Raw genomic sequence first — 19,679 nt, 5'->3', positions numbered from 1 at the left:
ATACAGAAGTGGCCTCGCTTACTGGGCCACTCAGGAGCATCCTTAGCTCACAGAAGCAGGGACCTGGGATAGACTGGTGCTCCAGGGACAGGTGCTACCTTTTCCCCACAGGGTGAGGTACATGCTGGCTGTGTATGTGGGTGCTGGTTAGGGCACAGGCTTCTTCTCTCTCTCCCATAGTGCCGGACATCTATGTGACACTTGCGCCTCATCCCAGGAGGCGACCACCTTGTGTTTGTTCCCATTTGAGGACATGGCAACTATTTACATTTCTAATGCCAGATGGAACCATTCTTCCCAGGCTGAGCCCTGGTTTCTGTGTCTGTGTCGGGCTGCTTACAGTTCCTACATTTCCTTCAGCATGTCTAATGTAGACTTTCCCCATCTTCATAATTGTGCTTTTGTTATGACATAAGTGAGCCCTAATTGCACACGTGCAAACCCCAGCCCCTCAGCATATGCCAGCTCCACCCCTGACAGTGACATACACAGTCACAGAGCTAATTATCTCCATGCACAATACACACACACACACACACACACACACACACACACACACACATACACACACACACCATAGACATCTGTCTGCCTGTAGTGGCAGTTGTGTTCTCCTACCTTCTACACACACGGGAGTAAAGCCCTCGGGGACGATAGGGCAGACCTCGAGAGCCAGCTGGGACAGAGAGGACAAAGCAGGAAGAGGGTGAGTGTCTGGCACCAAGGAAACCCAGCCCACTCGGCTCACACAAGTTGCTCACCGGTTCCAGAATGTTGGGCAAACCTTCGACTCCATGCTGCACCTCTAACACATTTTCTGGCAAGCCGGAGAGTTGCATTAACTACAGAGAGAGGTGCTGGCTTGGAACCCCAGGCGAGGGCTCCAGGAAGCACCTGGGCCCCCAACCCAGGACATATCCTGCCCTTGCCCTCAGAGACGGTGGAGAATCAGAAGGGCCCCCAGTCACCTCAGCTGAGTTACCTCACTTCTGTCAGCCCCACCGAAACCCACAGTGTAGATGTTTGCTCCCAACGACCGAGACCTGTCAGCCTAAGAGGAGAAAGGGGTGAAGCCCAAACTGCCAAAACACACCAAAGACCAAGTTGCCAGTCAGGCAGACTCACGTGCTTTTTGGCCTCATTCAATACTTCCTGCTTCAAAGTACTGCCCACCATAGCGATGATCGTAGCAGGACGCTTGGAAGCTGCAGGACACACGAGGAGGGCCCCGTGAAGGATACAGGAGCAACCAGCAGAGGACCAGAGGCACCACAGGCAGCCAGGGAACAGCACTGCCCACGGCAGGTGGGCCAGTGCTCCCCACATCTTGGGATCTGAGCACAGGTGTCCAGATCCCAGCACTCATCAGCCAGAGACCCCAGAGAGAGAGAAGAGGACCTCACCCAGGTCCTCTTCTCCCCACCTGACAGCCTGGACCCTTACTGGCCCCAGATTGCTCACTCTCGCCGCTAAGGGTGGCCCAGCCACGTGCCCAGCTGCCCCAGTCTATTTCTGGGCACAGGAAGTAGCAGGGGAGGGAGCGGCACTGGTGCCCACTGCGGGCACTTCCACTTAGAACAGCATCCCAGCTGTGCAGGACTCCTAGGAAGGATCCTGGACAATTTCAAACCCCCTCAATGGGTCCCCCCCCCCAGACTCTTTTGGGACCATCCATCCTGGGCCACGCAGCTGTTTGTGTGGTCTGAGATGCAGGGCCAGGTGCAGGGGGCAACGAAAGATGGGGACAGAGAAAGGGAAGACGGTCTGTGCCCTCGACAGCGTGTGCTCCTCACGCTGATCCTCGGGCTGCTCAGGCCCTGGACTTTCTCCTTCTGCACACACAGCCCAGTGCAGGTCCAGCAGCCCAGAATAACTAAGCCTCCTGGGTGGACCCACGGAGCCTCCTGTCCTATGAGAGCCATGCTGAGGTGGGCACTGTGTCCATGCCCAGGACCGGGATGGGACAGGGGGCACTGGGCTCCCACAGCTGGGCTGGAGAGCCATGGGGTCTGAGCACAGAACTCTCGGAGTGTGGGCAGCTCCCAGCAGCTGCCCTGAGGGGGAAGGCAGGTGCTCACCTCCTCCGGACTTGAAGTTGACATTTTGAATTTGCATATTCGCCTGTGAGGAAATGAGATTCATTGGAGAGGGGAGTGAGATGGTGCAGAGCAGCAGGAAGTGGGGCCAGCACTGACCCTCCTGGACTTTCCATCCCCACCTTGTGGATTCCTTCCTCCAGGAAGTGAGAACCTGCAGGGACAGTGTACTGTAGTCTGTCCAGGCCCCTCTGAATTTCTTGTCTGAAAAACAGGTAGGAAAAGAGGATGACACAAGGAAGGCTGGCCACCAACTACAGCTGTGTCCGCTGACCGTGCAGAAGCAAGGGACTGGGCCACTGATCCATTCACCCTGTTCTGCACTGGATCATTGCGGGATTCATGGCCTTCTCTGCTGGCCTCTAGCTCAGTGGCCAACAGCAGGTCCCACAGGGAGGGGTAGCTTTCAGGTACCCCACCCTCAGGGGTCCCCCAGGGATTTCCTGATGAAGGTGGGACCCAGGGCCGTGCAGCTTGAGTCCAGGGCTCCAGGAGCACCCATATACCCAGTGCTGACCAGAAGCCAAGGACTCCCTGGCTGAGGCTCTGTCCTCCAGCAGGGAAGGCCTGGTCCCTCAGGTTATCAGCTCAGTGTGCCCTGCGCTGTCCCCACAGCACAGACTCTGACCTGTGCCCGCTCTGGCCACCAAGGGAAGGAGCTGGGCTGCTTTCTGAGCAGCACAAGCCGAGGACCTCAGGGCTCCTGATTCAGAAAGCCTGAGGAGGGGACGTGGCCTCAGGCTGCTGAGGCGGTCAAGCCCTGTGCCCAGGCTGCTGGAACAGGGCTGTCAGAGGCTGTTAGAGAGACAGCGCCGATTGGGGCAGGCAGCCCTGGCTGTGGCTCTGGTGGCAGCACCGGGGCATGAAGCGGAGCTGGGCTCAGGCTGATGGACTGTGACAGGCCAAATCCACACAGAAAGGCTGCCCAGAGCAGGGACCCTAAGGGCAGCTTCCTCCTGGAGCAGAGACCCTGCCATGGAGCTATGAGGGCCCAAGATCTGCCCCTCCTGGCCCTGCTTGGGAAGAGAAGCCATGGGCAGCCCTTTCCAGAGAGGCCCAGCCAGTCCTGCCCAGCCCAGCTCCTGCCCTGTGCCCAGCTTAGCCCACCGCCCCAACACAGTCTCCAACCCCGTGTCCATACAGGTCTCTCCCGACCCCCAGCACAGCACACAGCAGCCCAGGCCTCCCCTGTGCCCATGGAGCCAACCCCTCCCTGCTTCTCCTGCCAGCTCGACCCAGGGGTAACCTCTGCCCGGACCCAGGAGTCCCCAACCTCCCACCCTCCCACCCTCGGAGCTGGCCTGTTCTGCTTCACTGCGCCCTGGCTTCTCTCCAGACCCCCATAGCAGCTCCTCCACAATCCAAGAGTCCCCCTTCCTCTCCTCTGAGCTTCTCCTCTCTGCAAGGGTCCCTGCATTGTGGCCAAGATAACCCCTCACTCCCAGACTGTCAGCTCCTCCCCTTAACCCCTACTTGGGGTCTCCTGGCCTCTGGGCATAGGTGGGCCTCCTTCTCATGCATGCTTGTGACTTAGGTTTCCCTGTGACACTCAGAGCAGCTAGGCCTCAGCTGCACCCTGGGAAATGCTCTGTCTTGGACCTGCCTGAGGACCCCTGTGTCCTGCTCAGTGTCCCAAAGCTTCCCCTGGTCCCTGCTGCCTTGGCCAGGGCAGAGTAAGCCCTGTCTTCAGAGGCTTCATTCTGTCCGAGGTAGCCATGGGACCCACAGACCTGCTCCCCGAGGCTCCTTCCTTGTAGGCTGGGGTTGTCACAGTAGCTCTCTTGGCTCCATAGGCTTAGACTCCAGGGACAGGGAGCCAAGCTGAGGTCAGTGGAGGCACTGAAGTGTACCCCTCTAGCCCACCCTGTGCCCTGGAGAGAGCCTCCTGGGAATCTTAGCAAAACCTTCTGCCCCTGTGAGCTGGAAAGCGAACCTGCACTGAGATTCAAGTCAGCCTCTCTAAATGGCTTGTATCCAGATGTCCCCCCAAAGCCTCAGGTGCTCATAGGCGGGGGTGTGGGAAGTAATGGGTGTGGTGCAGGGTCAGTCCCCAGATGGCTTTGGCACAGTTCTGGGTGCGGCTAAATGGATTGCCAGAGACAGAACCCCACACTCAGTGAGGGTTGCACCAACCAATAGACTTGTGCCCTGGGTGTAATGAAGAGGGAAAGGGAACCTGCCACTTTGGTGCTCCCGGTCTGCCAGAGACTCTTTGTCCTCTGAGATGGCCCTCTGCTAGGCTCCCCTGCCTTGGAACCAGCCAACTACAGACTGAAACCTCCACAAACTGCGAGCTAAAACAGTGTGTTGCTCCTTTAAACTGTGAGCATTGTCTCTTTCATCCCAGCAATGCACAGGTGACCAAGACGACCTACCTGTCTGAAGTGAGCGGCAGGATGATGTTGCCCTTGCAGGAGTAGGTGATGAAGGACACACGCAGGTTCGGACTGGGGGGAAGCAGGGGTTGTGAGAAGTCACGTGTACACCGACGCGCTGGCACCCAGCCGTTGGGAAGGGGCTGGGCCAAATCCCCGTCTTGCCACCCCTATACCTTCACTTTGGGGTACATCGTGAGACACTGGGGAACTGAATAAATTTAGTGAAGGATTCAGAAGCCTATGGAGATGAATGATCCCAAAAAGGGGAGATAATCAGGGTGGCTTCAGGCCCTGTCCATGTGCTTCAGCACCCCGCATGCACACATGTACAGACACACACACACACACACACACACACACACACACACACACACACATGCATGCTTTATAGGCAAGATGAATGCACGCTCCTCATGGGGCCTCCCTCCACCTGGCCCGCCTCCTACGGTCCCCTTCTTTCTGTCCTCGCTCTTTCCCCTTCTCCCCCATTTCCTCCTCCCTCCCTCAATCCAGCTCAGGAAACCCCTCCCCTCTGGGCGCCATTCACACCTCCCCTTCCTGTCGCTGACCACTGACCACTGACCACTGACTACCACCCGCCCTCCATTCAGGACCTCTTGGCTGCCCGTGGTCAATGGGCTGCAGCCTCCCTGGCTGAGCTGCCCGCTGCTCCCCCTCTGGCTCCCGGCTCCGTTCACCCACAGCTGCCAGGGTTTTCCTCCTGGAGCACAGCCCTGACCACGTGGCTCCTGTCCAGGAACCTTCCAGGGCTGCCTGTGGCCCACAGGACAGGGCTCCGCCCATCCCCCCACCTGGCACAGTGAAGCCTGAGGCCTTGGTCCCAGCAACCTGTGAGGATTTGTCTCCTGCCCTCTTCTGAGTTTCCCTCACTCCCTGGCCTGAACACGCCACCCCACCCTGTCGAGCTCACCCTGAGGGGTGCTGTGACCCCAACTCCTCTCCATCCTTCAAAGTCAAGTTCACTCCCCTCAGCCTGGGAAGCTGCTCGGGATACCCTCCTTCTAGGGGTCCTGGCCTCCCCTCCAGCCTCCCTGCACATTTGCTGTCCCTGTCCTCTGTCCCTGAGCACCCCATGTCCAGGTGTAGGTTGCAAAGTTGCTCGTCTGTCCTGACTTCCTCCCCAGCGGGGTGAGGGAGTCCTGGAGGGCAGGTGGGGTCCCTGCAGGTGCCCAGGCTCCCAGGCAGGGCAACCACATGCTGAGACCCAGGGGACAGTGCACTTGTCCCTTTTCCTCCCAGGCACACTGGGCTGTGTGCTCCATCCGAGGGACCCCACTGAGTCTGACGGGGGTGGGGAGCACAGGGAGCCCACAGCGAGGGGAAGCGTACTCTGTCAACCTTCTCATCATATTGTTCATAAACCTGTAAATCTGATACCAGTTGTTACCCACGAAGTCGGACCTGAAAACAAAAGAGACACCAGTCAGGGGATATGGTGTCCCCTCAAGGGGGCACAGCCTCTGCCTCCTTTTTTTCCCCTGCACGATCCTTAATAAGCCCCTCCCAGCCCAACACTGCCAGCCAGTGGGTCATCCTGGTGGCCATTTATGGGCAGAGGCTGGCCCTCTAGACCTTCTGTTCGGTTAGAGGGGCCTCCCCGAATGAAGGATGCTTGGTCAGCACCCAGTGTCTGATCACAGTAGGTGAAGAAAGAAAATTGGATTGGAAAGACACCTGGGCATCTCGATTCATAGGCTCTCTGGATTCCCACTTCTTTAATTTACGTGAGGCACTCAGCTCCCCATAGGTGTTGGGAACCTTGGCTCCACGGCCATCAGAAAATTTAAGAGACAGCCCCAGGTCCAGACATGACCAGGTGTGGCCAATGGTTCCCCCACTGGGCTCCTAGGTATCAGACCTGGGTATCAGATTCCAGGTATCAGACCCGCCCCTGAGATGGAGGAGTCTTTGCAAGCAGTGTCTGCCCCCAGCCTTCCTAATGACACCCCAAATTCTTCTCCTTTTCCACATTTCTCAGCACATGAGGCAGAGGGACACTTCCTATGGGAACCTGGGTCTCAGCAGGGTGACCAGCACCACAGACTGTCTGATACCCCAGCTTTGTCCCCAGGAGCTTCTGCAAGCCCAGGAGGACTTTTCCAGGAGACAGTGCCAGGGTAGAGGGACAGGCCTGCCACCGCTGCCCTGGTGCTAGCACAGTGGACACAGGGACAGCTGCAGGCTCTTCTTGTCCACACTGCCTCATCCTGCTCCATTCTCTCCCAAACTGTTCCCAGGTGGAGAGGGGCAGGGCGAGAGCAGGGCCTCATGACCTCCTGTCCAGTGGGGACCATGTACAGCTGCTCTACATCCCTGAAGCTGGTCTCTGGGTCCCACAGCTCTGCAGAGCTGAGCATCACGGGGCAAAAACTGTGCCCAGTATGGAGGGACACATGACACTCAGGAGCGAGCTTTTGTGCGAGGTCCTAAAGCTGACACAGGTGGAACTGAGGCTGTGGCTCCCCCGGGGCTCCTCCCCTGGACCATATTGGTGTCCGTGCTTCATGAAACCCCTGCCAGGAGGCCACCCTTCTCCCTCCCAGAGATCCTGAATCCCATAAGGGGGATCCCTGAAGATCACACAAACATGTGGTAACTGTCACACAGCAAGAGCCACCTCCTCCGGCCCCTTCCTTCCATCGAACTGCATCTAAATCAATGTGAATGCCAAGAGGAAACAGAGGCCTGGATGGTTCTAGATGGATCAGGATGACTCCCCTGAGGAAGCGTGTCCCAGGCCCTCTGCTGCATGCTTTCAATCAGAGAGGCACGCGTCTTCCACAGGTGGGAAAGAGTGTTTCCAACAAACAGTGCTGAGAAACTGGGCATCCCTATGCAAAAGGATGAAGCCCAAGACAACCCATTCAGAACCCTTCTTCTCTCTCACGAGCTTTGCCTGTACCCCATTCCTAGTCCTCAATAGATTTCCCTGCTCTCAAGCTTCTTTGTTCCACAGAATTCATTCTTTGACTGCGGCGAGCACAAACGCAGCGTATCCGCTATCTAGCAGGTTGGGACTTTCGAATTTTCCCCCATGGATCATTTGTAGGCATCTAGGAAGATAACACAAATATCTCTTTTCTCACACATCACGATGCAAAATAATTGGAAGAGGATTAAGAATCCGCTTTGGTTTCACGGATTCTGGATTGTGACCCACTTAGGTAATCAGAAGATGTCATTCTTGTGTGTCTTTTTATGCCTCGTTTTTTGTCAATGGTAAATTTCAATTGAGAGCGTGGGGAGATTGTGATGTTTTTCCGGGGGGACATTTTATTTTTACTGGCCGGGTCCATATTCCTGTTTTGGTAGCTAATGAATTGATGGTTGTTCTTTGCCTGTGATGGTTATTGTCTTGGAAAAGGGACCCCAGGAAAGAGTCATGTTAGAACATCTCCTAGAGGCTTTTGATACTAACCAAATTGTGAATTTATGAAATTCTGTAAAGTGGGTTTCTTGAATAAAATCTAGTTTGTGAAATATAGATACCTCATAAATTTGGAGCTCACTCAGCCTGTCGTTTGCAACAGCTCAGTGGCCCATTTAAAATCTGGGTCACAAGAGTATTCATGGAAACCATCTGGCCCGATCCGGCCCCCCATGATCATTGAGGGGAGCATCCAGCGCACGTGTGTCTTTGTTTCCTTTCTGGTCTGATCTTCCGCTGGTGCAGAAGCAATCTTGGCTCTTGAGGTTCCCCATGCTTGTCTTCCCAAGATGAGCGTGACAATACGGGTCAAGTTGTCGCAGACTCACCACGAGAATGAGAAAAGGAGAAGAAAAGCTTTCTTTTCTCTGATCTTTTTGTACTTTTGTTCCTTTGTCTATTTGAAACAGGGTCTCACTGTGCAGTTCAGGCTGGCCTCAAATTCATTTTGTGACCCAAGCTGGCCTCGAAATCCAGTGATCCTCCTTCTGCCTCAGCCTCCCGAGGACTGAGATTACAGGCACGTAGCTCAGCCCCAGCTGGCTCTTATCATTTACATTACATTGCAAACCAAGCAAGTATTTCTGCTAAGGTCTAAGTTGTGGTTGCGGGATCATGAATACAGGGTTGAAGCTCTGAGATTCACAAGTGCGTTTGGGTAGATAATACAAGATGGACAGTGCACCCAGACCTAGCTTCTGGACACTCTCCAGATAGCAGTCACCTGCTCTAGAGTGGTTCAGTTCAGGAACAGACAAAAACCAAATAGGGATTAAAAGGGATGTGCATTTTTCCTTGTTTTTAGGAAGGTCGAATTCTCTTCCTCCTCTGGAATGTGCTTCTGGTAGACTGATAATCGGTGATCAACTTGTAAACCAACTGAACTGAACCAGCATGGTGCTAGGTGTGGATGGCCCCCTGAGGATCATTGCCATCATAAGAAGGAGAATTGGCGATGGTTCTCCTGGTTGTTGTTGGTTTTCCTGTAGGAGCTTGTCAGCTTCTTTCCTGATGTGAACTTGGCTGTTCCCATCTCCCCAGGAGCTCTGAACCTCACTGAGAATGGCTGTGGTTTACTTTGGAGAGGAGCGCTGGTCCTTACTTTGCACTTCCTAACTCAAGCGGGGAAGAGCTCTGGTCCTTACATTGCACTCCCTAGCTCAAGGGTGCTGCCCCGTGTCCAAGAAAAGCTTGCCATCCTGACTTCTGATAAGGACTCAGTTGCCCTCATTGGTAGAGGAGCATGGGACCTCATTCATAGTCATTGAGGAAGGCTATGGTACTTCTCAGGGGAGCTCTGGTCCTGAATTTGATCATTGCTTACTGACCCCAGTGCATAACCCTCAGCCTTCTGGCACAGATCCTTCTAGTACAGACTTGCTGCTTCCACCACTGACCTTTGGGCCTTCCCAGTGCAGATTCTAAACACAGACTTGCATGGGACCTTGTCTTGGGCCCTTGGTCTTCATCTGGACTCATACAGGACACTGTGATGAGAACCTGGCCCTCAGCTGGCTTTTGGAGGGTCTTTAGTGTGTGGACAGATTTCCTGCACTTTTTGTGTTTGACTCTTTGGTTGACTATTATAAAATAATTCCATAAATCATGCGTCCTGTTAACAAATTGTTTTCCTTGCAAACTCAGACTACCACAGTATTATAAAATGCTGGAATCTGTGCCATCCTTGTGCATGGAGAAAGAGTGGTTTTATGTTTTTCTGCACCACCTGCCTAACCCACTAGAGCTGAAATAGAATGCAAAGAAAAGTATTGATTCCAATACTATTTTGCAGCTGGGGTTGTTCCGAAGAGCAAGGAAACATGGTCAGAATTACCTTTTGTTCAGACTTTCTCTGAGTTAAGAGACTGTCCTCATCTTTTTGGACAAGTGCTCTCCTATGACTTGGCCTGTTTTAAATTTTCGCAAGTCACGGTCACTGCAATGTGTAGATGATACACCGTTCACTGCTGATTTTCTCTTCAATAAAGAAACAGGTGCCTCGCTAAGAGACGCCACCTGACAGGCTAAATTCCAAAAGACTCTTCAGCAGCTAAGAGACACAGGTACTAAGGGAGAGCTGTAGCCTCAGTCCCAAGATGACTGCCTCTCTTTCGTCTTGATTTCTCTCTGGAAAATCATGCCAGGCCAGCCACTGTTCTCAGACATACACTAACTGAGATTCTGAACGAAGAATACCTGTAGCTACATGGGTCCAAGAGCATAGGATCCCAGGAAAGGGGTGCCCAGGTGCGTGGGAAGAGTGGATAACCCAGCACTGGCACCTCCAGTTCACCACTGCTGGTTCTGGATGGCATTAAGTCCAGGAGATGCTTTAGAGAGGGCACAGAGCCAGAGGGATAAACAGCAGCACCTTCTAACCCTTGTTTCTCCTCAAAATGGGAAGAAACTGCCCCAGGTAGACTGCAGCAGGGCAGGTGGTAGCCTGGGAGCACCTTCCTCCCTACAGTCTGAAATCGTAATTTGCTCCAGAGTGCCACCCAGTCTGCTTCTGCATGCAAACCCGTCCTGGACCCTCCCTCACGCCAGCAAGAGTCACAGTTGCCCTTAATAGTCTGTCCTTTTACAGGGAACAGTTACGTGTGTGTTGGGAGCCACTGAAGCTGCAAATTGATCGCTCATGCAGGCACGACCATCCCAAGAACAAAGAGCATCCTGAGCAAACCACATGAAGAAGCTGCTTCAGCCCAGAAAAACACCAGTCCCTACATAATCCAAGCAATGGGTCACTAGGCAAAGGAATACCTTTGCATGACATTGTGCAGCTAAATGGATAAATAAGTGTCCCTACATTGAGAAGGCAATTCCTTTCCTCCCATCCGGGGAGTGAGGGCTCCACCTGACCCCAGTTTTTGTCTCTTCTTGATATTTTCTCATCCTCTCATGGTCCCTCGCCCCAGCAGCCTCAAGAGCCATGCAGGTCACAGGACATATGGCTGTTAAAACAGCAATCAGCTGTGACTGCCAAACAACTAGCTATCAAAGCATCACTGAGAAGAATGTGTAGCTGGGTACTACAATCACATTAACCGTCAGCCCAGGGCCCAGCTTAAAAAGCCTTTGCTTTCACAGGTGTAAGAGGTTTTTATTTGTTCTGGTTCTTCTTATAAGTACATTCTGTTAACTGAGCTGTAAAAAGTTCCGAGTAGTCTATTTATGGTTACGCATCTAAAAACTGTGAAACAGTATTGTAACTCAACTTGGACAAAAACGTTTGAGTGCCTTCTAGTCTAGCAACAATTGTCTTATGTGTGCCCACGTCTGTCTGTTCAGTTGGTGATTGGTTGCAATATCTACAGCTGTTTTGTTCCAGCTCAATGATTTTTTCTTCTTTTTGGATTTTGGGACTCTTAAAATATTTGTCTACAATTTAAGTTGGCTCATAGGTAATTGCTATTAGAATTAAGGACATGCTTCCCCCCAGGTTGACAGCTGATCAAAATGATGTCTTTGCAAATGTGATGCATGTTTTTGTCTGTGTACAATAACGTGGGAGTCTTTCCTTGGTCGAGAATAGCATGTTAATTGTTATGCTCTTGTTCTCATGGGTCATTGGAAAAAGTTTCGTGAGAAAATTAAATGGGGATCCCTGAGGCTTGGCAAAACTATTGAGTAAGACTCCACTTGATGAGTAAGGCAGCAGATGCCTGCAAACATTTATTCCAGCCTTATTCACCAATAATTTCCATAGCCTTTTGGGACACCCACCCCCCAACAAATACTACTGAATACACTGTAATACGTCTACATAAATAAAAAGGTTATCATCATCAAAAGGTTAGCTTTTCTGTCAGTAAAACAATGAAGTTGTCTTGTTAAAAATGCTCTTGGCAAAATTTATAAAACTAAGAGCATCCTATTGGTGAAAGTTGTTCAGGGTGATAAATTTTTTAGGCTCAAATATGGCAGTCCCTTACTTGTGTTCTGTTTGTGATGAAATGTACATGTCAGTCCAGTGTTGGACAACCAAATAATGTAAGTACATTTTCAGGCTTGTGTTTGTGTTATTGTTATGTGATTCTGTTGCAACAGTTAAGCTACCTATCTACTGTACAGTACAGAGAATGGCACTCTAGGGAGTTAAATTTAGACATTAATAACCTTTCAAGTATAGCCATAAACAAGAACATTCTGCATAATTATCACTCTGATAACAAAAATGATTGAAAAATAACAAATTTAGGTAAAAGTTTATATCATTTAGTATCTTGTAATTAAGTAACTAAAAAGTTACTTTATACTAAGGTGGCCATTCAAGTGTGTTTTCATTCTGAAATATTATATGTGGCTCTTGATCTCAAATTTTCTCTGTAAAAATTTATAATTGTGTCTGGTAACATTTTGCAGAAATTCAACTTCTAAAACAGCCATGACTAGTAAGAAATAATAATCTCTGACTATATTTTATATCTCAAAGGGTTTAATTCCCAGATAAGATTATAATAATTAAGCTCACTGCTCCCAATGCAACACCAGCCTAACCAATGGTCTTCTTTCCTGGGTGTTTCCTAACTGAAATTTGGAGACTAGAAATACAAAAATAACTGGGCTAAAAGGCCAATATTTTAGCCCTTACTCTCCAAGATCAACAAGAACCCAGTATATGAGGGAACATTTTCTGCAGGAAACTTTGGTGAGTCACCCAACCTCCTGAGCGGAGAGACTCTAGAACCCAGAGGACAAGAATTGTGTACTGTACAGAGCACAGCCAAAAAGATCACCAAAGAGGGAAAGTCTCCTACCCTTTCACAGAAAGCAGCTCATTCAAGCAAGACCATAACCCATTCTGGCAGCTCATCCTGACAGAGCAGCTGGAGGCTCTGTGCATGGTTCCAAAAAAAGGTAATACCCACTAAGACTGACCTTGATAGACAGCAAGAAGCTAGTCTTGACCAACACAAATCTCACTTGAACTTGGTCTTAAACACCTAGCTGAAGACTATAATCAAAAGATGTATGAAAACATTACTATAGTAATAAAAGCTACATCTAAAAAGGGGCTCCAATTGCTGACCCCTTCTGGCAGTTGCCAGCTAAGTGGGTAACTGACTATTAGGGTTGATACATTGTGTCAACTTGAGAAGTTTAGAAGTTTAACTGAGAAATTCAGCAGGGAGCAGAGTCCTGACTTTGTAAATATCCTCATCCTTTGCAAAGGAGGGCACAAAGATTTTGTGAGTGCTGCACCCACCCTGGAGGGAGGGGTGGCCTGTGAACAATACAAGGGAAGAGAAGAGGCTCGTTCCCCACTTCTGCTCTGGCTGCTGCCTTGAAGTGCTGCCCAGTGCCAGGCCACCCTGCCTTAAAGCTAGCTGATTATGGACTGAAACCTCCACAAACTGTGAGCTAAATAAACCTTTACTTCCTGTGTTGAGGATCTTGTATCAGCAATGAGAGAAAAATAACTAAAACAACAACCAAACTTTCCATCTTACAACTGCAACTAGAGGGATTTATGACAAGAAATGTCACTTTTGGATCTGACATTTTTCAGTACATGGGTCTAAGGGCCAACTGATTACAATCACTAGTCCAATTCCTTATGAGCATCACACAGATATGGCATTCCCCTCCCATCTGCCTCTCCATTCTAGTGTTTATGCTTTGATTGCACATGCTTTAATTTCTTGCAAAATTTGTTCTTGCAAAACTAACCAAGTGATCATGCAGACAAAACCAGATTGAACCAATGACAATCATGCCGGACTCCATTGCCCAGGATCCACTACATTGACCTTTGAAGAGATTTCATAACTGCTAAACTGCACCATGACTTAACAGCCAGTACCCATTAGGTTAGCTGTCTGGAAAGGCCCCTGACTGCATTCTCTCCTACACTGAGACTTCTCAGCTCAAAGTCGCTAGATGGAAACTACGTCTCTTATTACTAACCACGGTTAGGGATGCCTCATCAAAGGTAGGAATTTTGTGGACAGTTCAGCCGGGTGTAAATATAGGCAGTCAGACAGGGCTAAACCCTTCAGAAGATAAGAACACATCCAAATTGTATTTGGAGGTGAATTTAAAGAAGATTAAAGTCACAATGGCTAGATTTGCATACTTCTGTAAGTGAAAATTGGAAGTTTGAGATTATTAATACAATCCTTTTGAGATTTCCCACATAAATGAACCATTATGTCATTAGTAGGGGCATCTTATCTCATCCACTAAGACTAAGGCTACCAAGACCATAGATTTTCAACAATGATTAATGATATCACCCACATGCCCTTGCTACTAGTGAGTCAGTTTTAGCCAAGCAATTATAATCAGATTGGTTTGACCCATATAGATTTGACCCATGTTGTACCCACCTCATGACTGTGCTCTGTAAAGTTGTCTCAGGGAAATAGGCTCATTGACAGCCCACCCGGTACCCCTCCTGTCTCTCAGGAGCTGTTCCTATTCTTTTATCCTTTTCCCAATAAATTTACCCTCTCTTAAAAAGATGTAGTCAAACAGGTAACAATAGAAAACAATTTTAAAACTTAACTTCATCCTAGACCCATATCTCTCACCATGCAAGAAAATAAAATCAAAGTGGATCGAAGATCTAAATATTGAAAGAGAAACACTAAATCTGCTGGAAGAGAGAACAGGCAGAATTCTTGAAGACATAGGTGTAGGTAAAGACTTTAGGAACAAAACCTTGATTGCTCAGGAAATATTACAAAAATTAACAACTGGAAACTCATCTTATAAAAAGCTTTTGCACTGCAAAAGAAATCACCAACAGAGTGCAAAGAAAACCCAAAGAGTGGGAAACAGTTTTCCAGCTGTACCTCAAACAGGACTAATATCTAGAGTATATAAAGAACTGAAAAAAATCAGAAATCCCAAACGTAAAGACTCAGTCCAAAAATGGGCATTGAAATGAATAGATACCTCTCAGATGAAGACACACAAATGGCAAATAAACATATGAAACAATGTTCAACATCACTGGCTCATTTGAGAGATGCAAATCAAAACAACACTCAGATTCCACCTCACCCCCGAAAGAATGGCTATTATCAAGAAATCAACCAATAACAAATGCTGGAGGGGCTGTGGGGAAAAGGAGCTCTTCTCCACTGTGGGTGGGAGTGTAGACTGGTGCAACCACTGTGGAAATCAGTGTGGAGATTCCTCAAAAAGCTAAGACTAAGGGTTCCATTTGATCCAGTTATTCCTCTTCTTGGTATGTTGTCAAAAGAATTAAAAGCATTTTGCTGCATTTTGGGTCTTATATCATGTTTTTTTTTGTAATTGGAACAACTACTTTCAAGATAACATTATATTAACTAGTGTTAATTTCCTATTTCCTTTTTTGAAATTCTGTATCATTTTTTCTTTTTTGTTCGTTTTTAAAATTAAAAAAACATTATGCTGCAGTAATACATGCACAGCTATGTTTATAGTAGCACATTTTGTAATAGCTAAATCTTGGAAGTAGCCGAAATGCCCATCAACCAATGAGTGGACAAAGATATTGTGGAATTTTTTATGCAATGGAATGCTACTCTGCCATAAACAAGGATAAATCTGAGCTATTTCTAAGGAAATGGTTGCACCTTGAGACCATATTCTTAAGTGAAATAAATTGGATACACACATGTAAATATGGGATCATTTCTCTGGTGTGAGAAACCAAAAGTGTAAATAAGGACCCAAATATATAATAGATATTGTGAAATAAAAGAAAATGTTCAAATGAGATGGAGAACTAGGGAGGGCAGAGAAAAAAATGAAGGAGCAGAAAAGAAAAACAACAAAAAAGAAAAAATAGCTACAAGACTTTTGTGAATAAGGAGGGGAAGAGGAGCTTAAGGGAGAGGAAGAGAATGGGAAAAAAATGAAGGATCAAAATCTATAATGTACCGGTACAAATTCCCTGTGATGGATGTGATCGTTAAGTACCCAAAAAACCACTGAATTTCATCCAGAACGGCGGAGAATGTTTATGAACTGTCAGTCTGACGAAGCATTAGTATCCAGATACAACTGAAACTCTGGCAGAGGATACAAATAGCACCTTCCCAAAGCAGGCACCTGAACAGTGACCACACGGAACATTATACTACCCTCCAGGCTGCCAGAAAAATGGATTCAAAGCGACAGTGAAAAATGACTTCACCTCCATTCAGGTGAATATTACCAAAAAGCACAGGGAAACTAGAGAAGTCGGTCCCTGGTGCCTGCTGGTAGCCACAGAAAGCGATGCAGATGCCCCCACAAGCATTTTGCAGGTTCCTCACGAAGGTCAATCACGAGTTAACATGTAAAGCCACACAGAAGTGCAAGCATGACCTCAAACAGGCACGCGTTCTCCAGTAGTCATAGCAACACTGTTCACAATGACCGAATGGTAGAAGCAATCCAAGTCTCCACCAGTGCCTGGGCTGGAAGCAAAGAGACTTCTCCCCCAGCAAGCGGAGGCTTCAGGTCACTGATTTCACTCAGGAACTGGGGCCAGGGCCTGTGTCCTCCACCCTCAGTGCCCACGGAGAAGGAGGTCATGAGTGCAGCCAACTTGACACTGTGGAAAGAGCCCAGGCCAAGGAGCCCAGATCTTGTCACCCCCAGTGTCCTCCAAGCACCTTGGCCACCTAGGAGCCTGCCATCCGCCAGGACATCACACAGAGACCCCTGGGCTGCTGTGCATTGGAGTGGACACGATGCTGCAGGAGGAGGGCTGGGGACCAGCGAGGGCGTCCCCTGCTGAGAGCTACACCAGGCTCCCCTTGGGTCCCCTGACCCAGCCAGCCGGAGGGGCTGAGATGGAACCTGGTCGCCTCTCCAAGACCAAGACCTCCCTGCCTCCCTCCCTGACAGCTGGTGGGTGCCCCAGGGACAGCCCAGCGTCCCCAGGGCCACGCAGAACCCCCAACAGCCCTGAGGATACAGGGACTGTGCCAGGTCTGCAGAGTGACAGGAAAAACAAGGCCAGAGCAAAGGGCACTGAGCAGGGTCCTGGCCGAGCGCTCCCCCGGAGGCCACAGGTGGTGTCTCCCCAGAGAACCCTGCTGGGGCTTCTCCCAGGGCTGGGAGGAGGCTCCTGGGGGCCAGTGACTGAGGGACCCTCAGGACCTCACTACAGAGACAGAGCCAGCCGGAGCCCCTGCGGTGACAGCTGCCATTTCAGGAGACAAGGAAGGCGCTGAGGCTGTGAGGGGGCTGAGCACCGCAGGGGCTGCTGGTCCTCTTGCAGTCACAGGGATGCCCCCAGAGGCCCCACCCTGCCTGCAGTGACTGGGGCCGGGTCAGGTGGAGGCAGGAGGGGAGGGCGACTCACTTTTCCAGGACGAAGTAGATGTCAGAGCCAATCAGGCATGTCTGCTCCTTTGCTTGCTTCTTGTGCAAGCTGTGTCCTGGCACCCCGGATTCTAAATATCCGAAGCCCAGATCAACTTCCATGGGGCTCCCTGTGCTGACCACGGAGGGAGACAGCAACAGGAACGGGAGGAAGTGCACAGGGAAGAGCACACCAGGGCCACGCCGCCCCATTTTCTTGGCTGTCCCTGGGACCTCTCTGCTCCTGGAACCCTATCCCAGGGCCCAGGTAGGGAAGGCATGAGCTACCTCCGGCCTCCTGCCCAGCCACCTTGCCTGTGCCCAGGGACTGAGCTCCTGGCGCTCTGTCACCAGTGCCCAGTGTGCCCACACCGGTTCCCTCTCAGAGCAAGGGGACCAAGATACAGCAGCCCTGGGTGTCCTGCCACTGTCTCCAAAGCCCTTCCCCCACCCTGGGGCAGAATACCCAGGAGCTATGTTGGACAGGAAGGTTGACATGGTGACTTTGTGACCTGCAGCTCTGCCCAGGGACTCGCATGTTGACAGCATCAAGTTGGGAGGTCATAGGATCTGTGTGTCATGGTATGATATGCGGCCTTCCTGTCCCTCTCCCCAGCCCTCAGGAGCCTGCTAACCAACAAAGGGCAGCAGTGCTGGCTGAGATCAGGATGTCGCTGTGGGTGACATCTCCTTCAGAGACTTGGAGGCAGTGAGGAGGGCCACTGTGTCCACCCTGGTACTAACCAGGCAATGCAGAGCTGGACAAGGTGGAGACTATGCCCTGTGCCCTGTGCCCTGTGCCCAGATCTCCTGTGACACTCTTATCCCTGTCCCATTACAGGCCACCCAACCTCAGTGATCTGAAACCAGGACCATTTTATTGTGTCCCAAACTCCATGGCCAGACCCTCAGGAAGCAGAGTGCAGAAGCCCCATAATGGGCACCCTGGGAAGGCTGGGGAGCAGGATGGGACTTGAATGGCAGGGTTTCACACAGTTCTCTGGAGGCTTCATCACCTGATGTGGGACACCCAGGCTGCAGGACCCCACAGCTGGGCTCCACTGGGACTGTTCATGCAGGCCCTGCACCTGACCCCCTCCAGGTGACTTGGAGTATGATAGTATCAGGGGTGGTGGCCACTTCGGAGCCCCAAGGGAAGACTTTTGCAAAGACAAGGTAAAAACAAGGGCTCTTTATGACATCAGCTCAGAAGTCACACCATGTCACCTCCACTGTGCTGGTCAGAGCCGCCACTGCCCTGCCCAAGTTCTGAGACAGGACAAAGGCCTGAATCTCAGAGGAGTGGCCTGGGCTCGGCCTTCTGTGACCTGCTGCAGGCCAGTGCTTGGAGACATGGCAACAGGGGCTATGGGGAGGGGACTCCTCACAGGTAATGCCTTCAAAGCGAATGAGAAGCTTCAACTAATGCAGGGAAATGATTTTAGAAATACTTTGTCAGCTGCATATCCTTCTGTGTACACAAGAGTAAGATATGAGTAAAAACCTTCCTCTTAAAAATGTAACGCACCAGTGTGGTGGCCCACACCTGTAATCCCATCACTTGGGAGGCTGAGGCAGGAGGATTGTGTGAGTTCAAGGTCAGCCTAGGCTACAAAGTGAGTTCAAAGCCAGCCTGAACTACAAAGTGAAACCCTGTCTAAAAAAAAAACAGAAAAAGAGACTTCCGGGAATACATGGCAGATAGATAACAGTAGCTATGGAGGCTCTCTGAGATAGCCAGCTTAGAATCCAGGAATGGTGTGGTGTGAGGAGTCCTAAGCAAGGGGAGATATACCCAGCCTATCCAGGAATGAACTAAGCTGAGAGAAACCAACTGGAAATGTAATCCCGATGCTGTGACTGGAACAGGTAAAATCTCAGCACCGAAGTTGGAACTGCACCTCTGGAAACCGGGATTTGAATTTCCTGCCGCCACTGCTGCATCTGAATCGGCAAAGCTCTGCGAGTGGGAATTGGCACACAGAGTTGAGGACAGGGTGGGAGCCCTGCACTGACCTGCAGTGAGTAAGAGGAACAGGGATCCCTCCATAGATAAGGAGGCTCCAACAGAGGACATTCTGGGACTGGGCAGACTAGCTGGAACAGGACGGTGCAGTGATTTTTAGTTGCGTATTCCTCTCTCAAGATTGGTGGGGAGCACTTGACCTGGGTAAAGCCACGGACTAAGACCCAGTAGGCTAGCCCAAACCAGGTCCCAGGACCTGGGCTGCACCCTAGCAGTGAAGCCTTCAGTAGGTCAACCTGGAGGGGCGGGCCCAACATACGCTACCCTGGTCTGTGTCTCCCTAGTACACTGCAGTGGGCGGGAACTCCTAGCCGGCGCAATTTAAACAAATTGTAACTGACAAAGAAAGAAACTGGGCCTGCTATATACACCTGTATGGAAGGAACAAAAAATATGAGAAGAGGAGGCAACAAGAAAGGGTCCTCAGCCCCTACTCTTGA

At 50.4% G+C, this 19,679-nt stretch overlaps 1 protein-coding gene across 1 annotated transcript; it reads right to left on the bottom strand.

The window, feature by feature from the left end:
- Positions 1–1,909: 1,909 nt before the first annotated feature.
- On the bottom strand, positions 1,910–17,652 carry LOC134472247 (anthrax toxin receptor 2-like). The gene is made up of 6 exons (XM_063233518.1): positions 17,215–17,652; positions 5,825–5,896; positions 4,472–4,543; positions 2,219–2,300; positions 2,079–2,121; positions 1,910–1,992 (listed from the first exon to the last, which is right to left on the bottom strand). The coding sequence occupies exons 1-6, from the start codon at positions 17,424–17,426 to the stop codon at positions 1,910–1,912; spliced, it is 564 nt and encodes a 187-aa protein (XP_063089588.1). The 5' UTR covers positions 17,427–17,652.
- Between the last annotated feature and the right edge of the window lie 2,027 nt (positions 17,653–19,679).

The sequence above is a fragment of the Cavia porcellus genome, unplaced genomic scaffold (assembly GCF_034190915.1).
Source record: "Cavia porcellus strain 051 isolate PalLab524CR breed Dunkin Hartley unplaced genomic scaffold, mCavPor4.1 scaffold_23, whole genome shotgun sequence".
Taxonomy (NCBI): domain Eukaryota; kingdom Metazoa; phylum Chordata; class Mammalia; order Rodentia; family Caviidae; genus Cavia; species Cavia porcellus.
Note: the sequence above shows the minus strand (reverse complement) of the source record. Positions and strands in the feature narration are given on the sequence as shown.